Source organism: Boleophthalmus pectinirostris, unplaced genomic scaffold (assembly GCF_026225935.1).
Source record: "Boleophthalmus pectinirostris isolate CB_2022bp ecotype Guang Dong unplaced genomic scaffold, ASM2622593v1 HiC_scaffold_15, whole genome shotgun sequence".
Classification (NCBI taxonomy): domain Eukaryota; kingdom Metazoa; phylum Chordata; class Actinopteri; order Gobiiformes; family Gobiidae; genus Boleophthalmus; species Boleophthalmus pectinirostris.
Window position 1 is genome coordinate 6,401,104 of NW_026571070.1, and position 25,536 is coordinate 6,426,639.

A 25,536-nucleotide genomic window follows, 5' to 3' on the forward strand; every position below is an offset into this window, starting at 1 on the left:
CTCCATGGAAACAATCATCAAATTACATAGTTTACCTTTTAAAACACAGGTGTCAAACATGCGGCCCGGGGGCCAGATCCGGCCCTCCAAGACCTTTAATCTGGCCCTCGGCTGATTTTCTACTAAAATATTTTAATTCTATTTTTTTATTAAAATCTTGTTAATTTTCTGTGGTGTTTATCACAGCAGCGTCTCCAGCGTCTCTGTACGTGGCCCCTCCCACCAGAGCAGCACAAATGAAGACTTGTCTCTTTCCAAACGCTCTTAAAGGACGATCGTTTTGACTGTTGACCGTGACACCCTCATCAGCAAAATGTCAAAAATGAGAAAAGTGGAGCCGAGTGCAGGATTTTCCAAGAAAAATGTATTTATTCTTATTTATACAAGTTAATGTTAAACAAGTTCATGTTAAGACATTGTGTTGAAATTGTATTTTTCTTAAAGTTTCAGGTTGTTCCTAATATTATAATATTTTGTAAAAGAAAGAGTTCATCAATTAAAAAAGATTTCTGTAATAGATTTGTGTTTCTCTGCACAAATATTTGAACTTATTGCTGTTTTTGGGGTTTATATGTCATGAGTTTTTTGATCCGGCCCCTTTGGGATCAAAATTGGTTGGATACGGCCCCCGGACCAAAATGAGTTTGACACCCCTGTTTTAAAACATCAAAATGTTGCTGTAGTTGAGGCAGTTTATGCAGTGAAATGGACAGTACAAGTCTAGTGTAGGTGAATAAAGGAGGGAACCAATTAAATTTTTTATTGCTTGAGGATCATGCAACATTACTCAAACTTTAGGTATTTTGATGAGAAACTGATAACCTTTTAATCTCGAACAAGTCAGTATAGCACAATGTGAAGTCAAATAAATAAACAAACTCGTCTTGTTGTCTTTGCTTCCAGGTTTCTTCCACCTGCGCGGTGCCTGAGTCCTCGGCGGTGGGCTCAGCGGTCGGCAGAATCAAAGCCCACGACCTGGACATCGGGAGGAACGCGGAGGTGGAGTACACCATCGTCCCCGGAGACGGAGGAGCCATGTTTGATATCACCACCAACGAACACAACCAGGAGGGAATCATCATCCTCAAGAAGGTAAGACACTGCGGAACATTCGGACGAGCTGTGAGGGGGGAGCTATGCTATTGAAATCTCTATCACAGTGAAAGTCCTTTGTATTAAAGCAACACTGTGTAACTTTATGGATGTGGCAGGTCACTTGCATAATTCCATGGAAATAGAAAGTTAAAACAACATGGTGGAATATTATAGACAAAGGGACAACATTTTCAAACATCCAGGTCCCCCTTCTGGCCAAAAAATCGGGTTTATGGAGATGCAAGCTCACGAACGAGAAGAACACTCATAAAAAAAAATAAAAAAAATACCTTGATTAAAAAGTTACACAGTGAGGCAATCGTTAATTTGTTTTTCAAAATAAAACAAACAACAACAAAAAAAGTCTCCAGAACCAAAATTAAAAAACGGATATTGATTTTCAGTTTTTGATTCTGGACTAAACTAGGTCTAAACCAGGACTAAACCAAGACCAAACCGAGACTAAACTGGGACTAAACCAAGTCTAAACCAGGACTAAACCAAGTCAAAACCAGGACTAAACCAGTACTAAACCGGTCTCAGTTCTGCTCTCAGTCCTGGTCTCATTACCGGTCTCTGGTCTAGGTCTTGTTCCAGTCTCAGTCCTGATCACCCGACAGTCTACATGGGCACACTTCTGGGGACATCCCAACACTCAGTCCTGGTTCAGTCCTGATGTAGTCCTAGTTCAGTCCTGTTTTAGTCCTGTTTCAGTCCTGGTTTAGTCCTGGATCAATCCTGGATTAGTCCTGATTCAGTCCTGGTGTAGTCCTGTTTCAGTCCTGTTTTAGTCCTGGTTTGGTCCCAGGTCAATCCTGGTTCAGTCCTGCTGTAGTCCTGGTGTAGTCCTGTTTTAGTCCCAGTTCAGTCCTGGGATCAGTCCGTATGCGGCGCAAAAGTCCAGCATCGCGGTCTAAGTCACAGAAACAGGAAACGAATCATTGTCCGTTTTTTTCCATTTTGGTTTTGGAGACAAATAATGAAGAAAATAGTTGTTTTTTTTTCATTTTCTTATATTTGGTTTTATTTTGAAACACGAATGAACAAATGATACACAGATTTGGGGCTTTAAGTGGAAATTATGTGTGTTAAAAGGACATATGTTTGAACTAGAAAGTGAAAATTTTGGCTACGTTAGAACTAAAGATCTGTATTTATCGGGGCTTGGGTTTAGCACAAAATCCTCACATTGCCTTGTAGATTTATTCAGCTTAAGCACACAGTGAGTCCAGCGTTCTGTCTCTTGTGCATTACGCCGTTGTCTCTACAGCTAAATATACCTTTTACATAAACATTTTACCTTTTACATACCATCTGTGAGTTGTGTAATACCCCCACACATTTGGATAAAACACTACTCACATCAAAATCTTCTATCAGAGAAAATAGCCCACGTACTATACTATCATTTATAGACATTTGAAAGCCGCACTCTTAAAAGACATATTCTTTTTACGGGCTTTTCGCATGAGTCGAGCTGATTCATTCTTCAACCAGCTTTTTTGTTTTTGAATTCTCATTGCTTCGACTTTTTTACATGCTATAGAAATAAAAATTGACACTGACGTCGATAAGTTGATGCATTTTACACCCGACGCCCGTCCTGCTACAGTCTGTTTTTAATCCAGGTTTGGGGCTAGCAGAAAACCATTGCATTGCCTTGTAGATCAATTGTCATTTTCAATATCGTAGTACTTTCTTTATCTCTTATAACTATGTAATCTCTCTGTGGTCGAGGTAAGTTCCACAGTGGTCCTTGGGCGTCAACTAGTCTATGTGCTCTTATACTTGTTCTGATGCAGCTCAACATCATTCGAAAGCTTCAGGAAAGGTTCATTTCTGTCCTGCTCAACTGAGTATCTAGTTTAAATACTGGTTTTAGTATCAGTTCGATTTGTTTGATATGGAATCACTTCCATAGAGAAGAGCTGTGTCTTGTCCAAACAACTGCATGCACACATCCAGCTGCTTGTCAAAGTCTGATCCCGTCAGGTCTCAGAAGCTAAGCAGGACCGGGCCACGGGGAAAATCAGGTGCCACAGTGGAGCACCAGTCACAAAAACTGTTGTCGTGTCCTTAGGCAAGGCACTTCCTAGTATAAAAGTGGAGTGTTGGCTAGTATGAGAGTGGAGTGTGCGTGAGTGAGTGATGGTGATAGTCGAAAGGATCGATGGCACAGATTGGCTGCCACACTTCTGTCATTATGCCACCACCAAGTGTGGAGTGAATGAATAAAGCATCTTTGTGGCATATGTTTATGAAAAGAGCTTTATAAAAAAAAATTAATAAATAATAACTAGAAAAGCACTCAGAGAGCGCAGACCTCCGCCAAGGACTACCCCCATTTTTTATATAAATTGTGATAAAATCAGTCTTCTGGATCAGATCCGGATCAGCCTTTGGAATATCAAAGAGGATCCCATTGTCCATCCCTGAGTCAAATTTCATGGGGTTTGGTCAATAATTAACCGAGATATTGAGAAACTAAATGTTTGGCCCCATTTACCACAATGTTAACTAAAATTTCAAAGTGATCCAGAATCCAGGATTTCTTCCGGATCACCCCCAAAATGAAATCAGTTCTTCCTTTTCACATTTCCAACAAATCCTGAAAATTTCATCAGAATCGGTCCATAACTTTTTGAGTTATGTTGCTAACAGACAAACAAACAAAACAACAAACAAACAAACAAACAGACAAACGCCGGCAAAAAACATAACCTCCTTGGCGGAGGTAATAATAATAATAATAATTTTTTTAAAAAAACAACAAAAAAAAAACTTACTAACTTACAACTTGTATATCATTTGATCTATGTTGCACTGAAGCAAAAAATTCAAAATATGTCAGTACTAAGGAATAGACTCAATACTCAATACTGACTCTGATATCACAATGCTGATAAAAAAAAAAAACCATTATTTAAACAGTAGGGTGTCATTTTCAACATTAAATCATATTACTTTCTTCTATATTCCCATGTGGTTTTGTATCTGTGTAATCCTTCAGTTGTCCGGGCAGGTTCAGTTGTGGTTCATGGGCGTATGATAGTCTATGTGCTTTTATACAGCTCAAGATCATTCTAAAACTATTCAGGAAAGGTTCATTTCTAGACTTTTTTAGTATCGATACCTGCTCAAATGAGTATCTAGTTTCGATACTAGATTAATATCAATTAGTATCTGATTTCTCGATACTTTTGACAACCCTACTATAAAACCACTTTCGTACAGAAGAGCTGTGTCTTGCCCAAAGACACAGCAACAGCATGCACATGTCCAAATGCGTATGTCATTTGGTCTATGTTGTACTGATGTGAAAATTTCAAACTATTTCAACACTAACACACTTATACTTGTTCTGATACAGTTCGACGATCTTTCTAAAACTCTTCAGGAAAGCCTCATCTCTGTCCTGTGAATCTGACTTTTTCAGTATCGATTCCTGCAAAAAAAATGAGTAGTTTTAGTTCTGATTATTTATTTATTGTTTTTATCTATTTAATTTTTTTAGTACTGCTTTTATGTATTGATTTGATTATTTTTTGTTCATTGATTTTATTATTTGTATTATTTTATTTATTGTTTCTATTAATTTCCTCGTGGCTGAAACATAATTCTGCACATTTTTGGATTAGTATCTGACGACGTTCGATACTTTTGACAACAGCACCAAGTGAGTGAGCCGTTCTCTCTTGAATCGCTCAAGTTACACCGTTTTCTCTCTAAATATATCTTTTCACACTAACGTTATACTTCTTTACGTACCATCTGCGAGTTGCGTAATGCCTCCACAGCTGTAGTCTGTTGCACTGAAGAAAAAAAAAAAAAAAAACACACACACACACACACACACACAATACACTCATGAAGCGCCTCTCTGTGCTTGGATGTGGTGTTTGGGCCTCCGTGTTGCCAGCTGTTGTTTACTCCCCGTGTGTTGTGTTGCTCAGAGTGCTGTGAACACAAGCTGACGCAACACACAGTGACACAGTTCAGATATTTTAGCCAAAGAGAAAGTGCTGTGTCTTCAGATGTGAGGCCGCCAGTTGTAAATGAGCCAGCGGAATCAAAGCGAAGCCCACTGGTTAGAATAGGAGCGGCTTTTGAGGCAGACTTCTTATATAATTCATGGGTAAATATGTCTGGAATATCTCGGTCTTTTGGTTGAAGTTGTCCTCCGTTGACTGCGTAGGACTCTGCTTCTATAAATGCGTAGAGATGATCTGATTGGTATGGGCAAATTGTTGGAAATATTAAAAATGTATGAACTGTATGTATAATGTATGGAAGCTAATCACAACTGTACATGACTAAATACTGGCATGAATGTTGCAAAATTCGTAAATTAGCTTTGCAAATGTCTATACACTATGGGGTTTTGTGATGGTGCAGTCAGTGCATTGTAATAACATGGTTGATTTTTGTTACGTTACGTTTTGTGCATTTTTCACCGTAATTTTCGAACTATAAGGCGCACTTAAAATCCTTTAATTTTCTCAAAAATCGACAGTGTACCTTATGTAAACATTCTGGTTGTGCTTTCTGACCTCGAACCGATTTTATGTGGTACGCGGCGTTCAAAAATCTGCCAAAATGTTTTAGTATGTTTTGGTAAACTACAAAGACACGCCGCTTGATGGATTGTTGGAGCATTACAGCTACCGTAGTCAGGAGCCTCGCAATGTTGTGTCCTTTAGTCCGATAAAAGTTGAACCACATCAGCGCACAAGGAGTGAGCTGTTTTTTTCAGTGTTTATAGTTTATGCAAATTAGCCATGTGGTTTTAAGTTTCGTTTTTGTAAAATGTAAACAAATGTGCGCAAAGCTGCATTAAACACATTATTATTCAGTGTTTATTTGAGTCCTCCCTGTGGGAAATAAAAAAAACAAACTTAAATGATCCACCCACAGTCACATTCATAATCCACATTCACCAAGACAGGGAGGAGAGGCCGGGCGAATTACGCCACTATCTGCCAATGGATCATGGATGTCTGGGCTAAAGGACACGGCTCAGTCTCTAATGCGCTTTATAATCCAGTGCACTTTATGTATGAAAATAGCCAAGAGAATTCAACATTATTGATACTGCGTGTTATATAATTCGGTGCACCTTATAGTCTGAAAAATATGGTAATTTTGAAAAATGTATTTATCTGTTTTATTTATTTATTTCTTTTTATTTAAAGGTGCACTTTGTAACATTTCTACTGTGCAGTACGCCACCTGATTGTCTTCATATGGCCTGGAATGTTCCACTCCAGTCCAATTTTATTTGTATAGCACATTTTACCAACACAAAGTGCTGCACACAATATAAAATAACATATTAAATAAAATAAAGCTTAGAATAAATAAATAAGCAAGTCAATAAAAAACATAAAAATACTAAAATTAGCAAATAGAAAAATAGCTAATAAAATCAATGAAGACAGTCAGGGGGACCACACAATTCTCACGTTGGGTAAAAAGCCTGTGCCTGTGAGTAAAAGTGAGACTTAAAAGAATTAACTGAACGGGAATGTCTAATAGTATAATCCCATTACTTGTCTATATTATATGTATTCAATTGCTTTTTTTTTGTTTGCTTGTTTGTTGGTTTTTTACTCAGAATATATACAGTATACCTGGATAAACATGGATTTTTTCTGTGACTTCACTTGTCTTTCCTCAAACCTGATCCTTAACTTTATTTTGTGAGTGTTACTACAGCACACAGTGACCTATTCCAGGTTTTTACATCATGAATCATAATTATTTACCAAACTCTAACTCTCTAAACATGATGAACATGAACATGATAACATCGACGGACAGTTCTGCGAGTGTGAGACGCTGTATAATTGGGGTTAGGGCTAAAACACTGAGCACAGGTGTAAATAGCTCCATAAATTACCCCTCACCTCTCGCCTGTCAGCCCCTAGACAGGGCCTCGTGTGTGGGGTACATAATGAAGGATGCTCTGGCTCTCTGGAGGTGTCCAGGACAAAGAAGAGAAACAAAAAAAGGACATTTCTGGTTCAGAGCCAAAAAGCTTCATTTTTATAATTATAACACAATGGGTCTTAATTCTGCTGATTTATGACTTTATTAAATATGGAAATATATTCATGTGCAGGAGCGAACAGTTAATAAATATGCAATTGAAGAAATAATAAAGACGCAGCGTGTAACTTTTCTAATGGATGGCCCTCAATGCGTTTGTCTCTGTGGAGTTGGTATTAGTTTGCCTGTGATGTGCCAAAGTATCCATCCATTTTCTTCTGCTTATCCAGAGTGTGAGGGCAGCAGTCAAAGCATACGCTGTATAAAAGAAGCGGACTAAACAAGTATGACGTCACCTGTAGCATTCAGCACCGCTCAAATGAGGCTCACGATGTTCACGATGTTCACGGTTACAGGAGTGAATCTGGAGCCAGGCTTTATGTTATGAATAGAATTTTTTGACGGACAAAACAGCGAAAAAAAATAAAAATTCAGGATCATGTAGAGCGAGTTAATATGGACATTTTAAGACCAAAATGATGAGGCTCACTGCAGCAGACACATGGAACGACAAGATCCTAATGTAAGTCAATTGGAGCCAGAGTCAGGAGGAGTTGGAAGAGAATCCTGATGAACTTCCTATTTGGTACGCAGCGACTAGAGCGTTAGCTATGTCCATTTATATATATGGTCTATGAGTCTAAGCAGGAACTCTCAGACTTCCTTCACAGCCAGACACTTCCTCCAGCTTCTTCAGGAGAACCCCCCAGCTGAAAGACATAGTCCCTCTAGCGTGTCCTGGGTCTTCCCTGGGGTCTTGGGACATGGGACATGCACGTACCCAGTGTTGGGAAGGTGACTTTTAAAATGTATTCCCCTACAGATTACAGATTACATACACCAAAATGTAGTTTGTAACGGAATCCATTAAATTACTTAAAGTGAGCAACGTAATCTAAGACTAGAATATCGTATCATAAGATGTTTTGTCTCCTAAAAGAAAATGAAAAGCCCAGTGTTTTCTTAACCATTAAAAATATTATTGATAGAAGAGGAGGAGACACGTCCGCGCAGCATGGTTTAGTCCTGTTAAATCCTGTTAAATCCTGTTTTAGTCCTGGTTTAGTCCTAGTTTTAGTCCTGGTTTAGATCTAGTTTAGACCTGGCTTTAGTCTTGGTTTAGTCCTGGTTTAGTCCTGGTTTAGACCTGGTTTAGACCTGGTTTAGTCCTGGTTTAGACCTGGTTTAGACCTGGTTTAGACCTGGTTTAGCTCTAGTTTAGACCTGGTTTAATTTCCGGCAATGAGTGGAATTACATTGCATTGGGATATAGCCCAAAACGTGAAAACAGGAAAACAGAAAAATACCACCGTGTAATCCATTCATTTCAACAAAGTAACTGTAATCCAATTACCACTCACTGAAACAGTAACTGTAACTGAATACAGTTACTCATAATTTGTACTCTAATTACGTAACTCCGGTACATGTAATCTGTTACTCCCCAACACAGGAAGGCGGCCAGGAGGCATTCGGAACAGATGCCCCAAGCCTCAGCTGCTCCGTCTCGACGTGGAGGAGCAGCAGCTCTACTCCAAGCTCTTCCCGTGTGACTGAGCTCCTCAACCTGTCTCTAAGGGAGCGCTCAGCCACCCTGCGGAGGAAACTCATTTCGGCCGCTTGTATCCACGCTCTTGTCCATTTGGTCATTACCCAGAGCTCATGACCACAGGTGAGGGGAGGAACGTAGACTGACGACAAATTGCAAGTTTTGCTTTTCAACTCAGCTCCCTCTTCACCACAACGGTCCGATACAGCGACCGCATCACTGCCAACGCTGCACCAATCCGTCTGTCAATCTCACGCTCCATCCTCCCCTCACTCATCATCAAGACCTCGAGATACTCGAAAGTATCCAAAGTATTCCATTAAATATGTATGATTCCATGGAGAGAAGCGAGCATCACTAAGTTACATTTTAAGTAAGTAAGAATGTTTTTTTTCAAGGTGTTGTTTTAGCTATTAAAATCAATAATAATAATACAAATTCCTGAATAAATGCAAGATATATACAGTATGTTTAAAACCAAACTGCGGAACATTCCAGGCTTCACATTAACATTTCAAACAAAAGTAGGTGTTGAAGTCTGAGCCAGAAAAGTTACATAATGCAGGTACTTGTTATGCAAACTAACTACAATGAATAGTGTGCACTTTATAGACCTGTCTCTTTCATTAGCCAACTCCCGTATTCACTGAGACTTATCCTCTTGATGCAAAGTGCTGACAACATCTGAAACCTTATCCATTATGTAAACAAACACGCCTTTAAATAGTATTGTTCGCATGCGGTGAGGGATTGAGTTATTTTGAAGTCGCAGAAACGGCATAAACTAAAACAACCGTAAAAAATGTCCCCGGTGGAGCTGAGAATGATGGTTTAATAAAAAGAGAGTAAACATTTTATAGGCAGTGGAAAAAGACACAAAAAAAAGACCGGGGTTTGCGTTATTTGGCTTCCAGCAGATCGCACGTGGTTTTATAATGGGAGACTGATCTGCGTGATGACTACGGCGCTTCTATAGTTAGCCCGCTCTGTGCAGTTCGTATAGAAAATGCTGGTTCAGGAGGGATTTGGTCGCTCAGAACAAGCATCTACGGCTGCACGGGCTAATGTTGTAATGAATGTAAGAAACTGTCCCAGATATGAGCACGGTCTCTGGTGAAAACAATATAATGACTGCACTCACTGTGGCTCTGTGTTATCGTAGTAGTGCTGACTAGAGACAACACGTGCAGCTATTTCCTGGTCAGATTTAAAGATGCACTGTGGAATCTTTTTAGTTTGAGCTCCATATCATGACAACATTGACTTTATATTGTCATTGTGGTGTTAAATAGACTATTTATTGGTCAATTTTAAATGTGAATTATGCAACATTTCTACTGGAAGGTCTTACCAGAACTTAAAATAATTGAGGTAATCGATTACCTCAATTATTTTAAGTTCATGAACTTAAAAGTAACATATTTGTAATAAAAAGCATAGGTTTCTGTTAAGGCAACTCAGTTATTTTCATGTATTTTTTGTTTTGTTTATTATGATTTAAAAATAAAATCAAATTATTATGTCGTGTGATTGCAGTTTATGTGTTATGATAGATTTTAGTACTTACTTTTGTATTTTAGCATGTACTGTATAAATTAAGTTTATATATATATTTTAATTCCTTTTTGAAACAATAGAAATAACACAACTTTATCATTCCCAGCATTTAATTACTAAATTTTACTAAGTTGTACCTCATCTATGTTTTTTGAGTTATGCTCAGAATAGTTCCCTTTAATTAAAACTTTAAATTACTCAAAAAGAAGAACAGCAACTTGACATAAAGCAATAACTTCTCATTGGGAACAAGCAGTTCTCAAAATGTTGATTAGTTCACTTTTTTAATCATGAAGCAAACGAAAATTTTGCACACATATCAAAATTAGAAACAAACCTGTATCTAGACCAGGACTGAACCAGGACTAGGACTAGAACATAACTAAGGCTTTATTCATGTTCACATTCACATCGAGTTGGGACTAAACTGGGGCTTAATCCAGAAATACACCTGGACTACACTAGGACCAAACCAGTTTCATGTTGTGGAAACTGTCTGACCTCGCAGCATTCAGATTCGTTGGCTCGACGGTAGGCGGGTACTTTTTATTATTTAAACCAACTGCTGCTAGGTGGCACCAGCCTGGCCAGGACTAAACTAGAACAAACATAAACACATCCTTAGTCACATGTACGATGTACAATTCTAGGAAAACCAATAACATTTCCAAGGAGACACAGACACAGATCCTCCACCAGAAAAGTTACGTAGTGCACTTTTAAGATTTAAGTTGTAAGAAATTATAATCAGATATCTATGTACCGTATTTTCAGGGCTATTAGGCGCTCTGGATTATAAGGCACGCACTGTCATTAAATGGTCTATTTTCGAAACTTTTTTTCTCAAATAAACTGCACCAGACTTAAAACGAAACACAACAGTTGGATGGGTCAGTGGGACTTTGTTTGGCGCGTTCACGGTGACTCTGGGCTTTGTTCAGTTGTGGCGTTTAGGGAGGTGCTGTCTGGGACCAACGGATTGTCAGCGTGTTCGCAGTGACTCAGTTGTGTCTAGAAGTGGCACATTGCATTCGCTTTTTCGGTCTGTTCCTCCGTTCCTCGTCTGCGTGGAGTGGTGAGTGTGGCTGCGGGTGTTTTTCGCCGCCTGTCGCTGTCTGCTCCGTGTGTGTTTGCGTGCGCTGCGAGTGGTGCGGCTTTGTAGTTTACTGAAGTCGTGCTGGGACACCCGAGTGGATTCGTGTATAGGGCGCTCTGGATTGTGGGGCGCAGTCGTTTTTTGATGGGGTTGGAGACTTAAGAGCGCGTCTAATAGCCCGGAAAATATGATAATCCTTCAGTTGTCCAGGTAGGTTCTATAGCAAAAGAAAATTGTATTTCTTTCAGCAGGACAAAAGTTTTAGAGTGAAACCATTTCACCACTCATCCAGATGAATTCTTCAGCAATAGACCTTAGTTTAATAATCGAAACTGTAAACAGATAGATGTAAGTTTGAGTGTGGTTAGCTCCTCTCTGCAGACAGATGTAAGTCAGTGTCCCACCAGAAACGTGACCAAAACTGAAGAAGCCGCTTGGATCAGCAGCGAAACATCTTCACTCTAAAACACGTGCTTCATATTTTGCATCACCTTGCGTCGTGTTGTAATTGTACAAGTTTTCCACAGACTCTTCTTCTCTTTGCACAGCTGCCTTTATTTATTCTATTGTTATTGCATATTTCACATTTGCTGAAACATTGCAACCATCTCACGAGTGGGAACGGAGGATTATGAGGAGAAAAACCTTCATACAGCGCTCTATAATTAAAATATGTCATTTGCAAACAGTGGGACATTTGGCAGATGCTAACGCTAACACCCTAATCTCCGCCGGTGTTTTCATGAAGCTAACTGTTTGAGCACGTTAGCGCCTGTGCTTTTACGTGAAGCGGAGATAGCGGCTCTCCATCTGGACTCGTGCTAAAGAAAGAAAAGTCAGGGCCCATTTCCTGAGCCATATGCTGCTCTTACTAAACGGATTAATGCATTCAAAGCCGTCTGACCCTGCAGCTTTGATCTCTGTCCATAAGTATCTCGTAATACCATTTCAACATGTTTTTATGGGCCGTGCGCTCGTCTGGTCATCTCCCTCCAGTTATGTAAGAGCTGCACAAACGCAGTAGTGTTCATGTATTTTAAAGGAGCACTATGTAACTTATGTTGTTGTTGTTTTTCTGAGGGAGGGTCTGTAGTCTGCTTGTTTCCGTGGAAATGTTTAAGGGAAACCTGGGCTGATAACGCAAGATTACACTTCTTTCTGCTCATTTTCATAAATTTTTTGCCATTAAACACCCTCCCGAAGCTTTAATCCACCCCTAAACAAAATCTGAAAAACCCTCCAGAGTGGGTGGTGCCCTGGAGTGATAATTGACAGCCGACCGACAGCCACAACAATCCAACACGGCGAGGACCGGTGTGCTCCAGATTTTGAAACAGAGTGGACGTTTTTACTCGGATCGTGCCGTTCCCATTTTCTCCAGACATGGTGGGACATCGCGGTGATCAGTAGGTGCCAGGCAGGGGCGGGGCTGAGAGGGGCTCCTCACGTCCCGCCGACCGTAGACGCCAGTGGCTGCGCTCGTCAAGTCATAACCTGCATCTGACTCATTGGCGGCCGTTAGTCCAACCTGGAAATGCAAATGTCCTGGCCGTAGTTGATCCTAAAGAGGCCGTTATTGACATCAACCGGTTTCACGTCTTAGAAACTGTCTGACCTCGCAGCATTAGGATTTGTTCGCTCAACAGTAGTTTTTTATTGAACCAATTGCTGCTATTTGGTCTTGACGTATGTAATGCGCCGCGAACTGGTGCTAACTGGTATATTAAGCTTTTCCCAAATCCCGTAGGAAGAAGGACAATAACGTCTTTCCCCTTGATAAAATTCACCAAACATTCTCTTTGTTCCGGCTTTAAATCCTCGATCTCGGAAATCATTGACAACACAGAATGTATGGCTCTTCGCTGATTGGCTGGTGCGCGGTCTACACTTTCCATCTAGTGCAGGGGTGTCAAACTCATTTTGGTCCGGGGGCCGTATCCAACCTACCTTGATCCAAAAGGGGCCGGATCAGAAAAACTCATGGCAAATAAACCCCAAAAATAACAATAAGTTCAAATATTTGTGCAGAGAAACACACATCTATTACAGAAATCTTTCTTTTATTCTTTCTTTTACATAATATTATAATATTATGAATAACCTGAAACTTTAAGAAAAATGCAATTTCAACACAATGTTTTCACATTATCTTGTATGCAAATAGGAATAAGCCAATTTTTCTTGGAAAATCCTGCACTCAGCGTCCACTTTTCTTATTTTTGGACATTTTTTCTGATGAGGGTGTCACGGTCAACAGTCAAAACGATCGTCCTTTAAGAGCGTTTGGAAAGAGACAAGTCTTCATTTGTGCTGCTCTGGTGGAAGGGGCCACGTACAGAGACGCTGGAGATGCTGCTGTGATAAACACCACAGAAAATTACCAATATTTTAATAGAAAATATAATTCAAAATATTTAAGTAGAAAATCAGCTGAGGGCCACATTAAAGGTCTTGGAGGGACCGGATCTGGCCCCCGGGCCTTATGTTTGACACCTGTGATCTAGTGTATTCTGATTCCTGACTTAGTCACTGGGGAGAAATGAAACTGAGTGGAGGTACTAGGTGGTGCCAGTCTGGCTCTAGTTACAGACATAGCCTTGACCCAAAAGTCAGATTTTTAACAAACATGCACTAAAATGCCAAAATAAGACCAGGGATAGGTATACATTTCTATTTCAGTCCCATTTACACAGATAATCAGAAAAAAAAAAAAAAGTGATTTTGGTATTTATTAGAAAAAAGGGGTGGGGTTAAATAAGTATTTACTTCCTCCCACTCCTTTTTCGGACATAACATTGCGTAACATTTATTTTGCCTGTTATTATAGAATAGAAATAGTTACTTTTTGTGTTATATCTATGTATTTACGTTTTTGTCTTTTTTTTATTATTTTCGTTTTTTGTTTTTGTTTTTTAATTTATGTTCTATGCATTACTGTCCGAAATAAATAAACATAATAATAATAATAATAATATTTAATGAGCCTTTAATGTCTTTTTATTATTTTCTAATTAAAAATAAACAAATAAATAATATTACATGATATTAATAATGTTCATCAGTATGTCTTTACACATTTATATCTTATACAGGAGTTTTCATAGCTGAAATAACTCCTTGATAACAATATATATTTTTGAAGGTATTTCTGAGCAATAAAAAAACAAACAACAAAACTGTAATTCGCTACATGCTAAATAGGTAAGATTAACAAAAAAATCTATAATGTTTCTATGGTAACAGACTCCCACCAAAAGTGACATAGTGCACATTTAAATGTTCTGTACCTGATTATATTACTGTAATAAAGTTAAATGTGCGCTGTCTGCATCTACTTAAACAATATTTTTTATCCTCCGTGAACCGGGAAGCAAGGCTGGTGCGCTGTTAGCATGCTAGTTGTTGTTGTTAGTATTACGACGACGACTCTTCTGACGATGACGCTCCTGAAAGACGTTTACTGTCTGCATCTCTTTATCAAGCAATTTATTGTCCAGTAATCAAGTGTGAAGTGTGCAGTTAGCATGCTAGTTGTTGTTGTTGTTAGCTTATAAACTCACTGAAGAGGATAATTAAGATGTCAAGAAAAGCGAGGAATAACTTTATACCACTGCAAACTGTTTATAATTGAACTGACTTGTTGTGTTTCTCACATTTTCTTGTACGTTTAAAGATCAAATGGATCAAACTCGGTTCACAGCTGTGGGTTTTTTCTTCGACAATATTCTGGTAATAGGGTTTCAGCTGAAGTGTTTATTTGCCAGAGGTAAAATAAGCCATTATAACTGCCAGCTATATTTAAACAGAGAAATATAGAAACAACCAGCCACTGCAATAATCTCCTAAATGCCACCCTTTAATACGCCATATTACATGATCAATTATTCACACTGCTGCGTTCATATATAAATATATACACGTACACTGAGGGGGCTGTTCAGAAATGAAGAAAGTCCCATAGTAAAAATAGCAAAAGCATATCATTAAATTGACTATGAATAGAAGCAAATACAAAGTGAGCATCTAACATTTCATTTGTACGCTGTTTTATAACCCACAAATGTCCTTTTTTCTACTTTTTTGTACATTCAACACACTATATATGATTTTTTACTAGTCCAGTGAGGTTTATTTGGTCTTATGATGTTATTAGGTTCTTTTTTCAGACCAAAGGTTTGACAGTTTGGACTGCTCACCAGCGGTCTTCCTCAGAGCGGTCATATGATGTTGTCCAACTTCCTCAGGACAGTATCCCAGGTGTGTGTGAGTAAAAATACCCCCTCGTCCCGGTTTATAGTCCCGTGGGCATATTTCAATTGCCTCTTAATCAAAAGAGGGAGAGTAAAGGAATAAGAGAGAACCACATTATGGACTGGAACGGAGCAAACATCATGGGGACAGAGGAAAACAAACATCGTCGCTGGATTAACGAGGCAGTCGAAATATGAAAACATGCCCACAGGACTATAGCCTCGCAGTGAGGGGGCTTTTTTACTCTCACACACCTGGGATACTGTCCTGAGAAAGTCGGACCACAGATGGTGCTATCGTCTTGCCTCCAACAGTAGGAAGACAGCGCCAAAACCTGTTTAAATGAAGACCGCAAGGAGCACTCAAAATCAAGGGCGTAGGTTTGCATAGGGGACATGTCCCAACCAATATTTGGGGAAGACTAAATTGTCCCTACTAATATTTACCATTTTATTTTAATAAACAACAATATTAGTTTATTCTGATATTTTTCCAAACTCAGTAGTATTAATTGAACACATTTTAGTTCACATTTTTTTTATTGGGTTACCCCTGCCACTATTTCATTGGCTGTAACAGAGTGATGTCATTAGTGGAGACAGGAGCCTAAACTGGGGGAGCGACAGGACAGGACCGCACCCGAAGATGTCAGCTTGAGCAGGCGGGAGTGAAGATGCTGCACAATAAACTTTGAAAAACTTTTTAAAAGGAACTGACTTGGCTTCATCTTCAATTAAACTCGTCTCATAATGAGTCGCTGCGGAAAAAGAGCGACTACACGACTAGTGACAATATTCCATGGAAAAATGTACGGACATGACCTCACAAATATCTCCTCACCAACAAGCAAAGGGAAATCTGCTACAAACTTCTACATCACTGTTATCTGCTAAAGAATCATCTCAAAAGGACAACGGACACAAACTGTACAATGAAACCACCTCTCACTTATTTTGGACCTGCCCAGACTCTGTGTGATTTTGGAAAAAAATCATAAAACATAAGACCAAACCTACACCCTTGGTTGAAACTGTCAGGTATGAAAATAAGCTCTTGGTCTGAAAAAAAGAACCTAATAACACCTGATTTTTTAAAACCTTTATATCATTTTAAAAGGCTTGCAGTGTTCCAAATTTATTCCTCACTTTTATTAATTATTCACCGCAATGAGTTTATAAGCACTTTTCATGCCTTTTTTAGAGACTACAGAGAAGTTTTGCCACTACCGTAAAGCTGACGACAACTACTAGCATGCTAAGAGTGCACTTCCTGATTCTTGGACATCAAAACACCTCATAATTAGACCTAGAAAGCATACGACGAACTTATTTTGACCTCCAGTGTTGCGTATATAATACATCTGTACTGGGGCAAGTCCAATTTTGCTGAAAAAAAAAAAAAAAAAAAATCACGTTTCAGTCCTTTAATACCGGTGTCGACGTTGTTCATTTAACCTTGTATATATGGTCCTCTCAGGAAAACAGAATACTTTTAAAGCACTTTTGCAGCCATTTTGAATAGCGCCTCGTTTGAATGCATTTCCACTCTTAAGAGAATAGGGTTTCAGGTTTATGGCGAACGGGAGCCGCAGACACTGACAGGTAAATGTCCGGCGCAGGCATTTTTACGCTGCTTTATGGGCTTCATATTGTGCGAATACAAAGGCCAGTGCAGCAAAGTGGAGACTCTACAGCGGTTTTCTGTGTGGTACAAGAAAATGGCCCGATGTAGTCTTTGTCATTTAGGGACGGGGGTGTTTTAGTGACATGTGTTTTATGGTCGGCTCGCAAAAAATACCTGTCGTCCTTAAGTTCCTCTATAGTCCAAACTTAAGATGAGCCTTTAAGACTTTAAGTTCCAAGTAATGACTTTAGTGTACAACCTGGTTAGTAGAAAGGCACAATGGGTGAAACTTTGATACAGATATAACAATTTAGGGGGAATTATTTCAACCAACAATCTGCAAATAAACAAATAAATAAATAAGAAGAATAAGAATAAAACATTAAATTCAATTCAGTTATTGCTACTGTAGATCAGTGGAGATTAATTCAAGCAATATCAGATTTTGTTTCTAATTTTAAGTGCAAAGAGTGTGTGTAACTTTTTGGTTGGGAGTCCGTCACCTTCTTGTTTCTATGGATATGTCATTGCTCTGCTTAGAATGTTCCACAATATCACATTAAAAGTACATAAAAAAACAAAAAACAAAACAGGTATTCTGACTCTGAGCGGGGTTGCCTCTCCACAGATCTGACCAGTAAATTGGCCTGGTTTGGTCTCCATGAAGATGGAAAGTTTTAACGCCATACTGTGAAACATTCCAGACAAAGCAACAACATCTCCATGGAGACAAGGATTTGACACACTCTCTACCAGAAAAGTTACACAATGCACCTTTAAGTATCGCAAGATGTATTTTCAAATTTAAAGTACTAAAAATCTAGACAGGCTGGCGCCGCTTAGTGCTGCAATTCAGTTTCATTTCTCTCCAGTGACTAGGTCAGGAATTGGAATACACTAGACGTTTTGCAAGAACTCCGGAAGTTGTAGATTGCGCACCGGCCAATCAGTGAAGAGCTGTGAAGCAATGACGTCAAACTCAAGCGTCTGTCTGGGTCCATTTTGTGGTGCAGCACAACAGTAAACAAAGCAGTCGAGATGGATGTAGACGAAGACAGACATTCTGTGTTGGCAACGATTCCTGAGATCGAGGATTTAAAGCCAAAACAAAGAGAATGTTTGGTGAATTTTATCAAGGGGAAAGACATTATTACCCTTCTTCCTATGGGATTTGATGCATTACATACATCACGACCAAATATCAGTGATTAGTTAAATTAAAAAAGTACCCACCTACCGTTGAGCGAATGAATTCTAATGCTGCTAGGTCAGACGGTTTCCCACAAAGTGAAACCGGCTGTTGAATCGGGCTTCTAAAAATCTTGTTCCATTGGAGGATCATTTTATTTGTCAAGTGACATTTGAGTTTTTGCAGTGTGGACAGTTACCAGGCCAAAAACAGACCTTTTTGTCCAGGAATCGAACCTTTAACTCCTTGCTGAGTGCCAGACAATATCACTTTATATAAGTCATTATTCACTGACCATAATTTGACTTTGAAGGACTTTAAGTACTTGCATAACTTGGAATTCCCATGTGTTTTTGTATGTTTATTTCTGCAAGGCATCTGAGACAACTGCTGTCGTTGAGTTGCATAAAAAATATTCAATTTGTGTTTCTATTTTTAAACTAGCCTCACAAAACTCCATCCAAAACTCCAAAAAGGCAGAAAACGTATGTCTTGTCAAAAAATATTAGCCATTTCAAGCCAGATTCTACCACTATTTTTAAATGGAACAGGTCCCTGGAGATCAAAGCGCTCTCATTTTAACATACAATGGCGGCGGAGCTGTGCGAAAACGCGTCAGAGATCACCTGTTTTCAAGTGAAATTACATGAATCTGCCGCCAGCTTCCGGCACGCAGGGACCCCACTATCTACAGAATAGGGCTGCTTCACGGTGACTGAATGGAGCGACCTTGCGTTGTGTAATTCTCATTTCACATCAAGGCTTCCCTCAGAATTTCTATTCGCGAGGGTCTCTTTTCAGTCAAAACTCGCTACAACTCACAATTTCTGCAAAAACTATAGCTTCGGATTGGACAGTAATGAGGTCACGGTCATGAAAGTATAAAAAAAATATGAATAAATCTCGAATATTTTTAAATGAAGTCTACCAAAAGTGAAACGTCTGACTTGATGAATGGGCCAATTATCGCGCCTTGCCCTAATATTTTGTTAGCTGACCTTGTTTGAGCAAATCCCACAGTAAGAGAAGGAGAGATGGCTCATTCTTGCCACTTCTAATTAACTGAGAATTCACTAAATACGCGGAGGTTGTTAACGGAGCTTTCACACCTACGGAAGCCAGGAGGGACCAGCTGTTCTCGAGAAACAAGGTCAGGCAAATGGGTCAGATGAGTCATACAATAATACTGTATATGTTCTGTTAATGTTGTGATTAGTTAAGTTAGTTAAGTTACTTTAGTTTAGTTTAGTTAGTTTTAAATGGAAGATTACAGGTCCAAAACATATTAATTCAAATGACAAGACAAAAGATGTAATGAGACAGTTTGCAGACAAAAAAAAACAGTAAATAAAATCAAATTAAATAATAATATTCTATGTATAAGTATAATTTATGACTCGCGTTGATTGCTATGTTTTACGGCACAGCACATACCAGCAATGGTAAGAAATGTACTGGTCTGTGCTGTCCGTTACATTACTTGTATTAGTTGTTTCTTACCATTGTCTGTATCCTTAAATTTACCATTGATGGTGCACTTATGTTATACTATTTCAAGCACAAGAGAACAAAACAAATAGCAAAAAAAAACAGCAGCATATCAGCCTATAGAAAGCCAATGAATAGACTGCTCATTTCTAGTTTAACAAGGAAATGTGAGAGTAATATAAAAAAGTAAATGTACTGTATTTTATAAGAAAATAGAAAAAAACATAGCATTGATAGTGTGGTTGGACTGTTGTAACAAAGTTTACTCCATATTAAACTAATGGGTGCACAAACTAGTCATGTTCACATGTCAGATTTTAGTGAGACAGTCACTATTTGTTTACTGTTACTGATTTATAATCTAGTAATATATTTTATTTGCATCATCCAATAGGTGACCAAATGTGTATTATTGCTATCTTTAATAAGATCTTGGCCTTTCGATTGTAAATTTTCCATCTTTTTTCTATATACTTTTTAATCTTAGTTTAATTTAAAAGTATCCACATTATATGTTTATTATTTCTGAAATATAAATTACTTACACCAAACAAGGAAGTCATCTTCTTGACTTTGGTGGTTTGTGTAGGGAAAAAAGGAAAAAAAAGAAAAAGTTTTTGGGAGTAAAAATCTTTCTGATTGATCAGGGATAGAGCCAATGATATTGTATCTACAGATGCACCAGAATCTGACACTGGAGAGTAGAATTATACAATATAAAACTCAATTTGGCTAAAAATGATTTACATAATTAGACTAGGAGGCCATCGACTTATTCTTGGCCATTTCATTAATCCTGTTTATAGTGTCCACTCTTTGCTTCATAAAACACTATTAAAATCTTCCCCAAATTGTTGTGTTACAAGTAGAACTACTGCACAGTTTTAAATCTGTCTTCAAATCATTAACAGAGTCCGTTCTGAAATCAAATTGCATTCATTGTAATTGCACGCTTATATAATTCATATACTAATGGTTCCACTGCTACCAGTAGGTGACTTGCTAACACAAAATCTAAATAGGGAACACAACTGCTTGAGAATATACATATGCAATATTTCCAAAACATGAAATTCCAACATAGTGGTACAGAAGAGTATGTTATGGCAATCCTAACGGTGCATAATGTGTTCTTTAACAATATTTCTTACTAAACGCCTTTGACTGTGACCTAAGGTGTTTGTGGGTGAAAGTTTCTATGATAAATTGTTGCTTTATGTTATATTTGCTGTGTTTTTTGTGTCCACAGACGCTGCAGATGGGGATAAAGCACTTCTCGGGCCTGTTTGTGATGCTGTGTGTGGGCGTGGCCTTATCTCTCCTCACCACCATTGCAGAGCACATCGTCTACAAGCTGGTCATACCCCGGGTCAAGGAGCCACGCTTCAAGTACTGGCTGCATACAAGTCAGGCATGTACTTAAAACCATACTCATGTACACTATGTATCTTGGAGGGACAGTTTTAACAATATGTAGCATTTATTTATATGTGAATGCTCAAAAATGCATTGAAAAACAACATTCTTGCTGTAGGGACTCTGATCTAACCTGTAACTTGACCTGGTTGCATTACTTCTTTCTCTATGGAGATCACACTGTGGAACATTCCAGGCAGTGGAATAACATCTCCATGGCGACTAACGGGTGGCTTATGTGACATGTGCATGTGTAGACGGGTAGTATGCAGTGAATTGTATGAAGAGAATGAAAACAGCTTAAAGAAGGGGTGTTAGGCCAAATTGATTTTTTTTTAGCTTTTCTACAATGATATAATGTTGTTCCCTCATCAACATGCCTGAAGATGTTTTAGATGTCATCCATACATGTTTGGGTAATTTAGTGATCTCTCCCAGGCCCTACTCAAACCCTCCTTGCAGTTAGGTGTAAGATTCTGTCTAAAGCCTATGTCATCCTAGCCTGATTCACTTCGTGGAAACCGTTTGACCTCGCAGCATTAGGATTCGTTCGCGCAGTGGTGGGCAGGTACTTTTAAAAAATGTAACCAATCACTGCTATTTGGTCATGATGTACGTAATGCGCCAAATCCCATAGGAAGTGATAAAATTCACCAAACATTCTCTTTGTTCCGGCTTTAAATCCTCAATCTCGGTAATCGTTGCCCAACACAGAATGTGTATGTCTTCGTCTACATCCATCTCGACCGCTTTGTTTACTGTTGTGCCGTACCACAAAATGGACTCAGAGAGGCGCTTGAGTTTGGCGTCATGCCTTCACAGCTCTTCGGTGATTGGCGGGTGCACGGTCAATTCCCCATAAATATACAGCAGCATGATGGAAAACTACACAACTACACAACAACTTTACAAACCTGATGTGCAGTAGTTTCATTAATGGGATGGGCGCTGATTGTGTGGTGATAGCGCTCTGAAGGGGGAGTGATTTAGCATGGAGATTCAGCAAAGATAGGGGGAGACTCAAATGGGACACGTTAGGCATGTTCTATCAAAAATGACAACTAGAATCGATCGATTAAAATCACAAAAAAAATTATTCCCTTTCCAATACAATTCTAATACAGAGCTCTGGGTCAAATCATGTCCCTAACAGCTTAAATATAGAGGACTTACAATCAGGTGATCTGAATGCCTCTCTATCCCTAAACTCAGAGATATAAAGCGACAGTATGAATATGCAAATAATATGCTGAGCAGGTTCACGCCTTGGATCCTCCTTCAAGGTCTCTTCACCACCCCACTGGTCCGCTTTTACAACCCGAGACATCTCCAACATCGTCTTATCTCTGCAAAGGAGTTTCCCTAAAAGCACACATCTGTTTCCCATTATTCAGGACACACAGTATTACTTTTAAGCACATATTTTCAGTGTTTAACTCAATGTGTAACTTCATTAAACAATATTCAAACAAATATATAAATTCAGTGTTTTGGTATGCACATGTGGTGCACGCTTTATTACTTGATATAGCCTTCAGACACTTATAAAACATGTCAGTACGCCGTTTTCTGCTAATATAACATTTTCAAAACAATAAAACATGTGGATCTAAATATTTTGGTGATTTACACAACGCAGAAGTGTAATCAAGCTCTTTTTTGTTTTATTGTACATTAACAGTCATTTTGTCATCTTTTACAGAGACTACACCGTGCCCTAAACTCAGTTTTCACGGATGACAAACTACCAACTGTTACCAAACCAGAGAAAAGGTACGTCCTACTTAAGACGACAACATCAGCTAAAATCATACGGGAGAGAAACGATACACAGTACAGCTTGAACTCACTTTTAATTATTCATGCCCTATTAGAGTATTCAGTTCCATGTGGGATTTAGCCTTATTAACCTTTAAGAAGTACTATAATGGAATGCTTACCCAACACTTTCTCACTGTATTAATATGTATGATCAGGAAACAGCTGTCCAAACACTGGTTGGCATTGGGGCATGTTTTAGTATTTATGAGAACAAGAAGTATGTACTATATGTTTGAATCACTCACAAATGTCAGTGAGTGAATTGTGGTCACTGCATTTAAGAGTGAGAGTCCCATAACAGAGATTAGAAGGTTATGAGTTTAAATTCAAGTCTGATTACGGTGACCAGATGTCCCTATTTACCCAGGACAGTCCCAGTTTTGAGCCCTGTGTCCCCTGTCTCAGCAGATTTATACAAAACCTTCGATTATTTCCCAGTTTTATACAAGACATGTCCTAGGTGTCCCTATTTTTTGATCAAGTTGATCCCTGCCAACAGTAAAAAGAGGCATAAATTGTCCAAAACACAAAAGAAATGTGACTATACTTAGTGAATAATTTTCCTTAATTACGCTGTTGGTTCATTATTATTACCAGCCACTCCAAAATGAGAGTGTCCCAATTTTTAATTTTGAAATTCTGGTTACCTTTAAGTCTGATCTACTGTTTTTCTTGAGAATGTGAGAAATCTCAACTGCTGATTGCTATTGTTATTGATGCTTTGCAGTGACATCTTGCTGGGGTGTTCGGCTTTTAAGCCTATGGTAGAATATTCAGCAGTTACCATGTGGTACAATGCACACATTACTAATACCTACTAGGGTGTAACAATAACCAGAATAGCATGATATCGTATCGTCAAAAGTCTCTCAGTAAAATTGTGGGCCATCACAATATATCGAATCACAAGTTTCTTAAATTCATTGTTATGGTGCAGCAGTAGCAAAAAAAAAAAAAAAAAAACAGAGGGAACTTTGCTCCGTTTTGGTGCAAACTACATGAAGAAATAGCCATTCTATGCACTTTTAAATCTTAGTTCTTTGAATTAAGTCTTATCAAGGCATTTTATGAGAAAAAGTAGCATATTTACAATTTGTTAGCCTCCACAAAATATCGCAATAAATACCAAACCGTGAGATGTATGTCATGAAAATATCACACCATGAGATTTGGATATCATTACATCCCCAATATGTATCATAAAGTTTTCTTGCAAACTCAAGAAAAAAATCTAAAACAGATTTAAACAAAACATTTTCAGGAGCCTGTGATCAATACGAGCATTCATGGTCCTGTTTAGGAGTTTGATTTTCAACTAAAAAGGTGAGAGAGACTGAAAAAACTGTTGGCTAATGCCATTTGAATGAGACTTGTTTAACAGTACAAATCAACTCACCTGCTGTGGCTCAGTTGTTGTGGCAAATAACTCAGTTGTTTATGGTTAGATTGTGTTAAAATAAAGCTCAGATTAAAGTCTAACTTGAGTAACAAAACTTCAGACAAAGCAGTGATCTTAGAATAGCCCATTTGTAGTGAGTCATTTAAACGTGCCTTTGCTGACCTGTTTTTAATCACTATTTGTTTTATTTTGTATTTGTTTTAGTATACTGTATACTTTATAATGTTTCTGCATATTATCTATCTTTAATTAATGAATAGCCTATTTTTAATCTGCAAAGCACCTTATGAGCTGTGAAAGGCATTCTATAAATAAATGTTACTTCCTTACTTTGGAGAGCCGTGGCAAAGTGGCCCCCGGGCCTGTGTGTACTTTAACAGTCTCTGTAGTAAAGATGATGATGATAAAAGAAAAAGTTTGCACAGACTTCATTTGTGTCTTCCGCTCTATTTCGGTAGTTTAAAAGGTCCGTATTACACTAACTTCTGATCTATGTTACAATGTTGTTTCCTCATCAAAAACTTACACACAAACCCTGCAGATTTAGACTGAGATTTTAAACATAAAACACTCGTTCCACCTTGTGATGTCATATGGTAATACAGGAAGTGCTTCATAAATTCGGCCCTGAATTGCCAAACAAAAAGTAAAAGTTTGCAAAAAGAGGGCAGGGGGCAAGAGTGCTACTTGGATATGCAGAAATTGTACAGAATTGTCCTTTTGGTGGTCTTCAGTGTAGGGATCAGTCTCAAATACAAGTCATACAGTCACTCAAAAAGTACAAAACAGGGCAAACTCGAGATGGCTATCACATGCAAATTTAAAGTAATCTGAATTGGTCACATGTTCACAGTGGGCTGGCTCACAGTCCCTTTGTGCATGATGGGACATGTAGGCTAAACAGATTTTAATTACAAGCTATTTAAGATAAGATATAATACAATATGTAAATAGTATAAATAGTACAATTCCCAACAAACCAATACATAGAAAGGTACATAAAA

At 38.4% G+C, this 25,536-nt stretch overlaps 1 protein-coding gene across 1 annotated transcript in view; it reads left to right on the forward strand.

The window, feature by feature from the left end:
- The window catches only part of LOC110175540 (cadherin-12-like), a 458,088-nt gene that overhangs the window by 209,672 nt on the left and 222,880 nt on the right, over positions 1–25,536 (forward strand). The window contains 2 exon segments of the mRNA XM_055150970.1: positions 904–920; positions 922–1,092. Coding sequence (XP_055006945.1) covers positions 904–920; positions 922–1,092 — 188 coding nt within the window.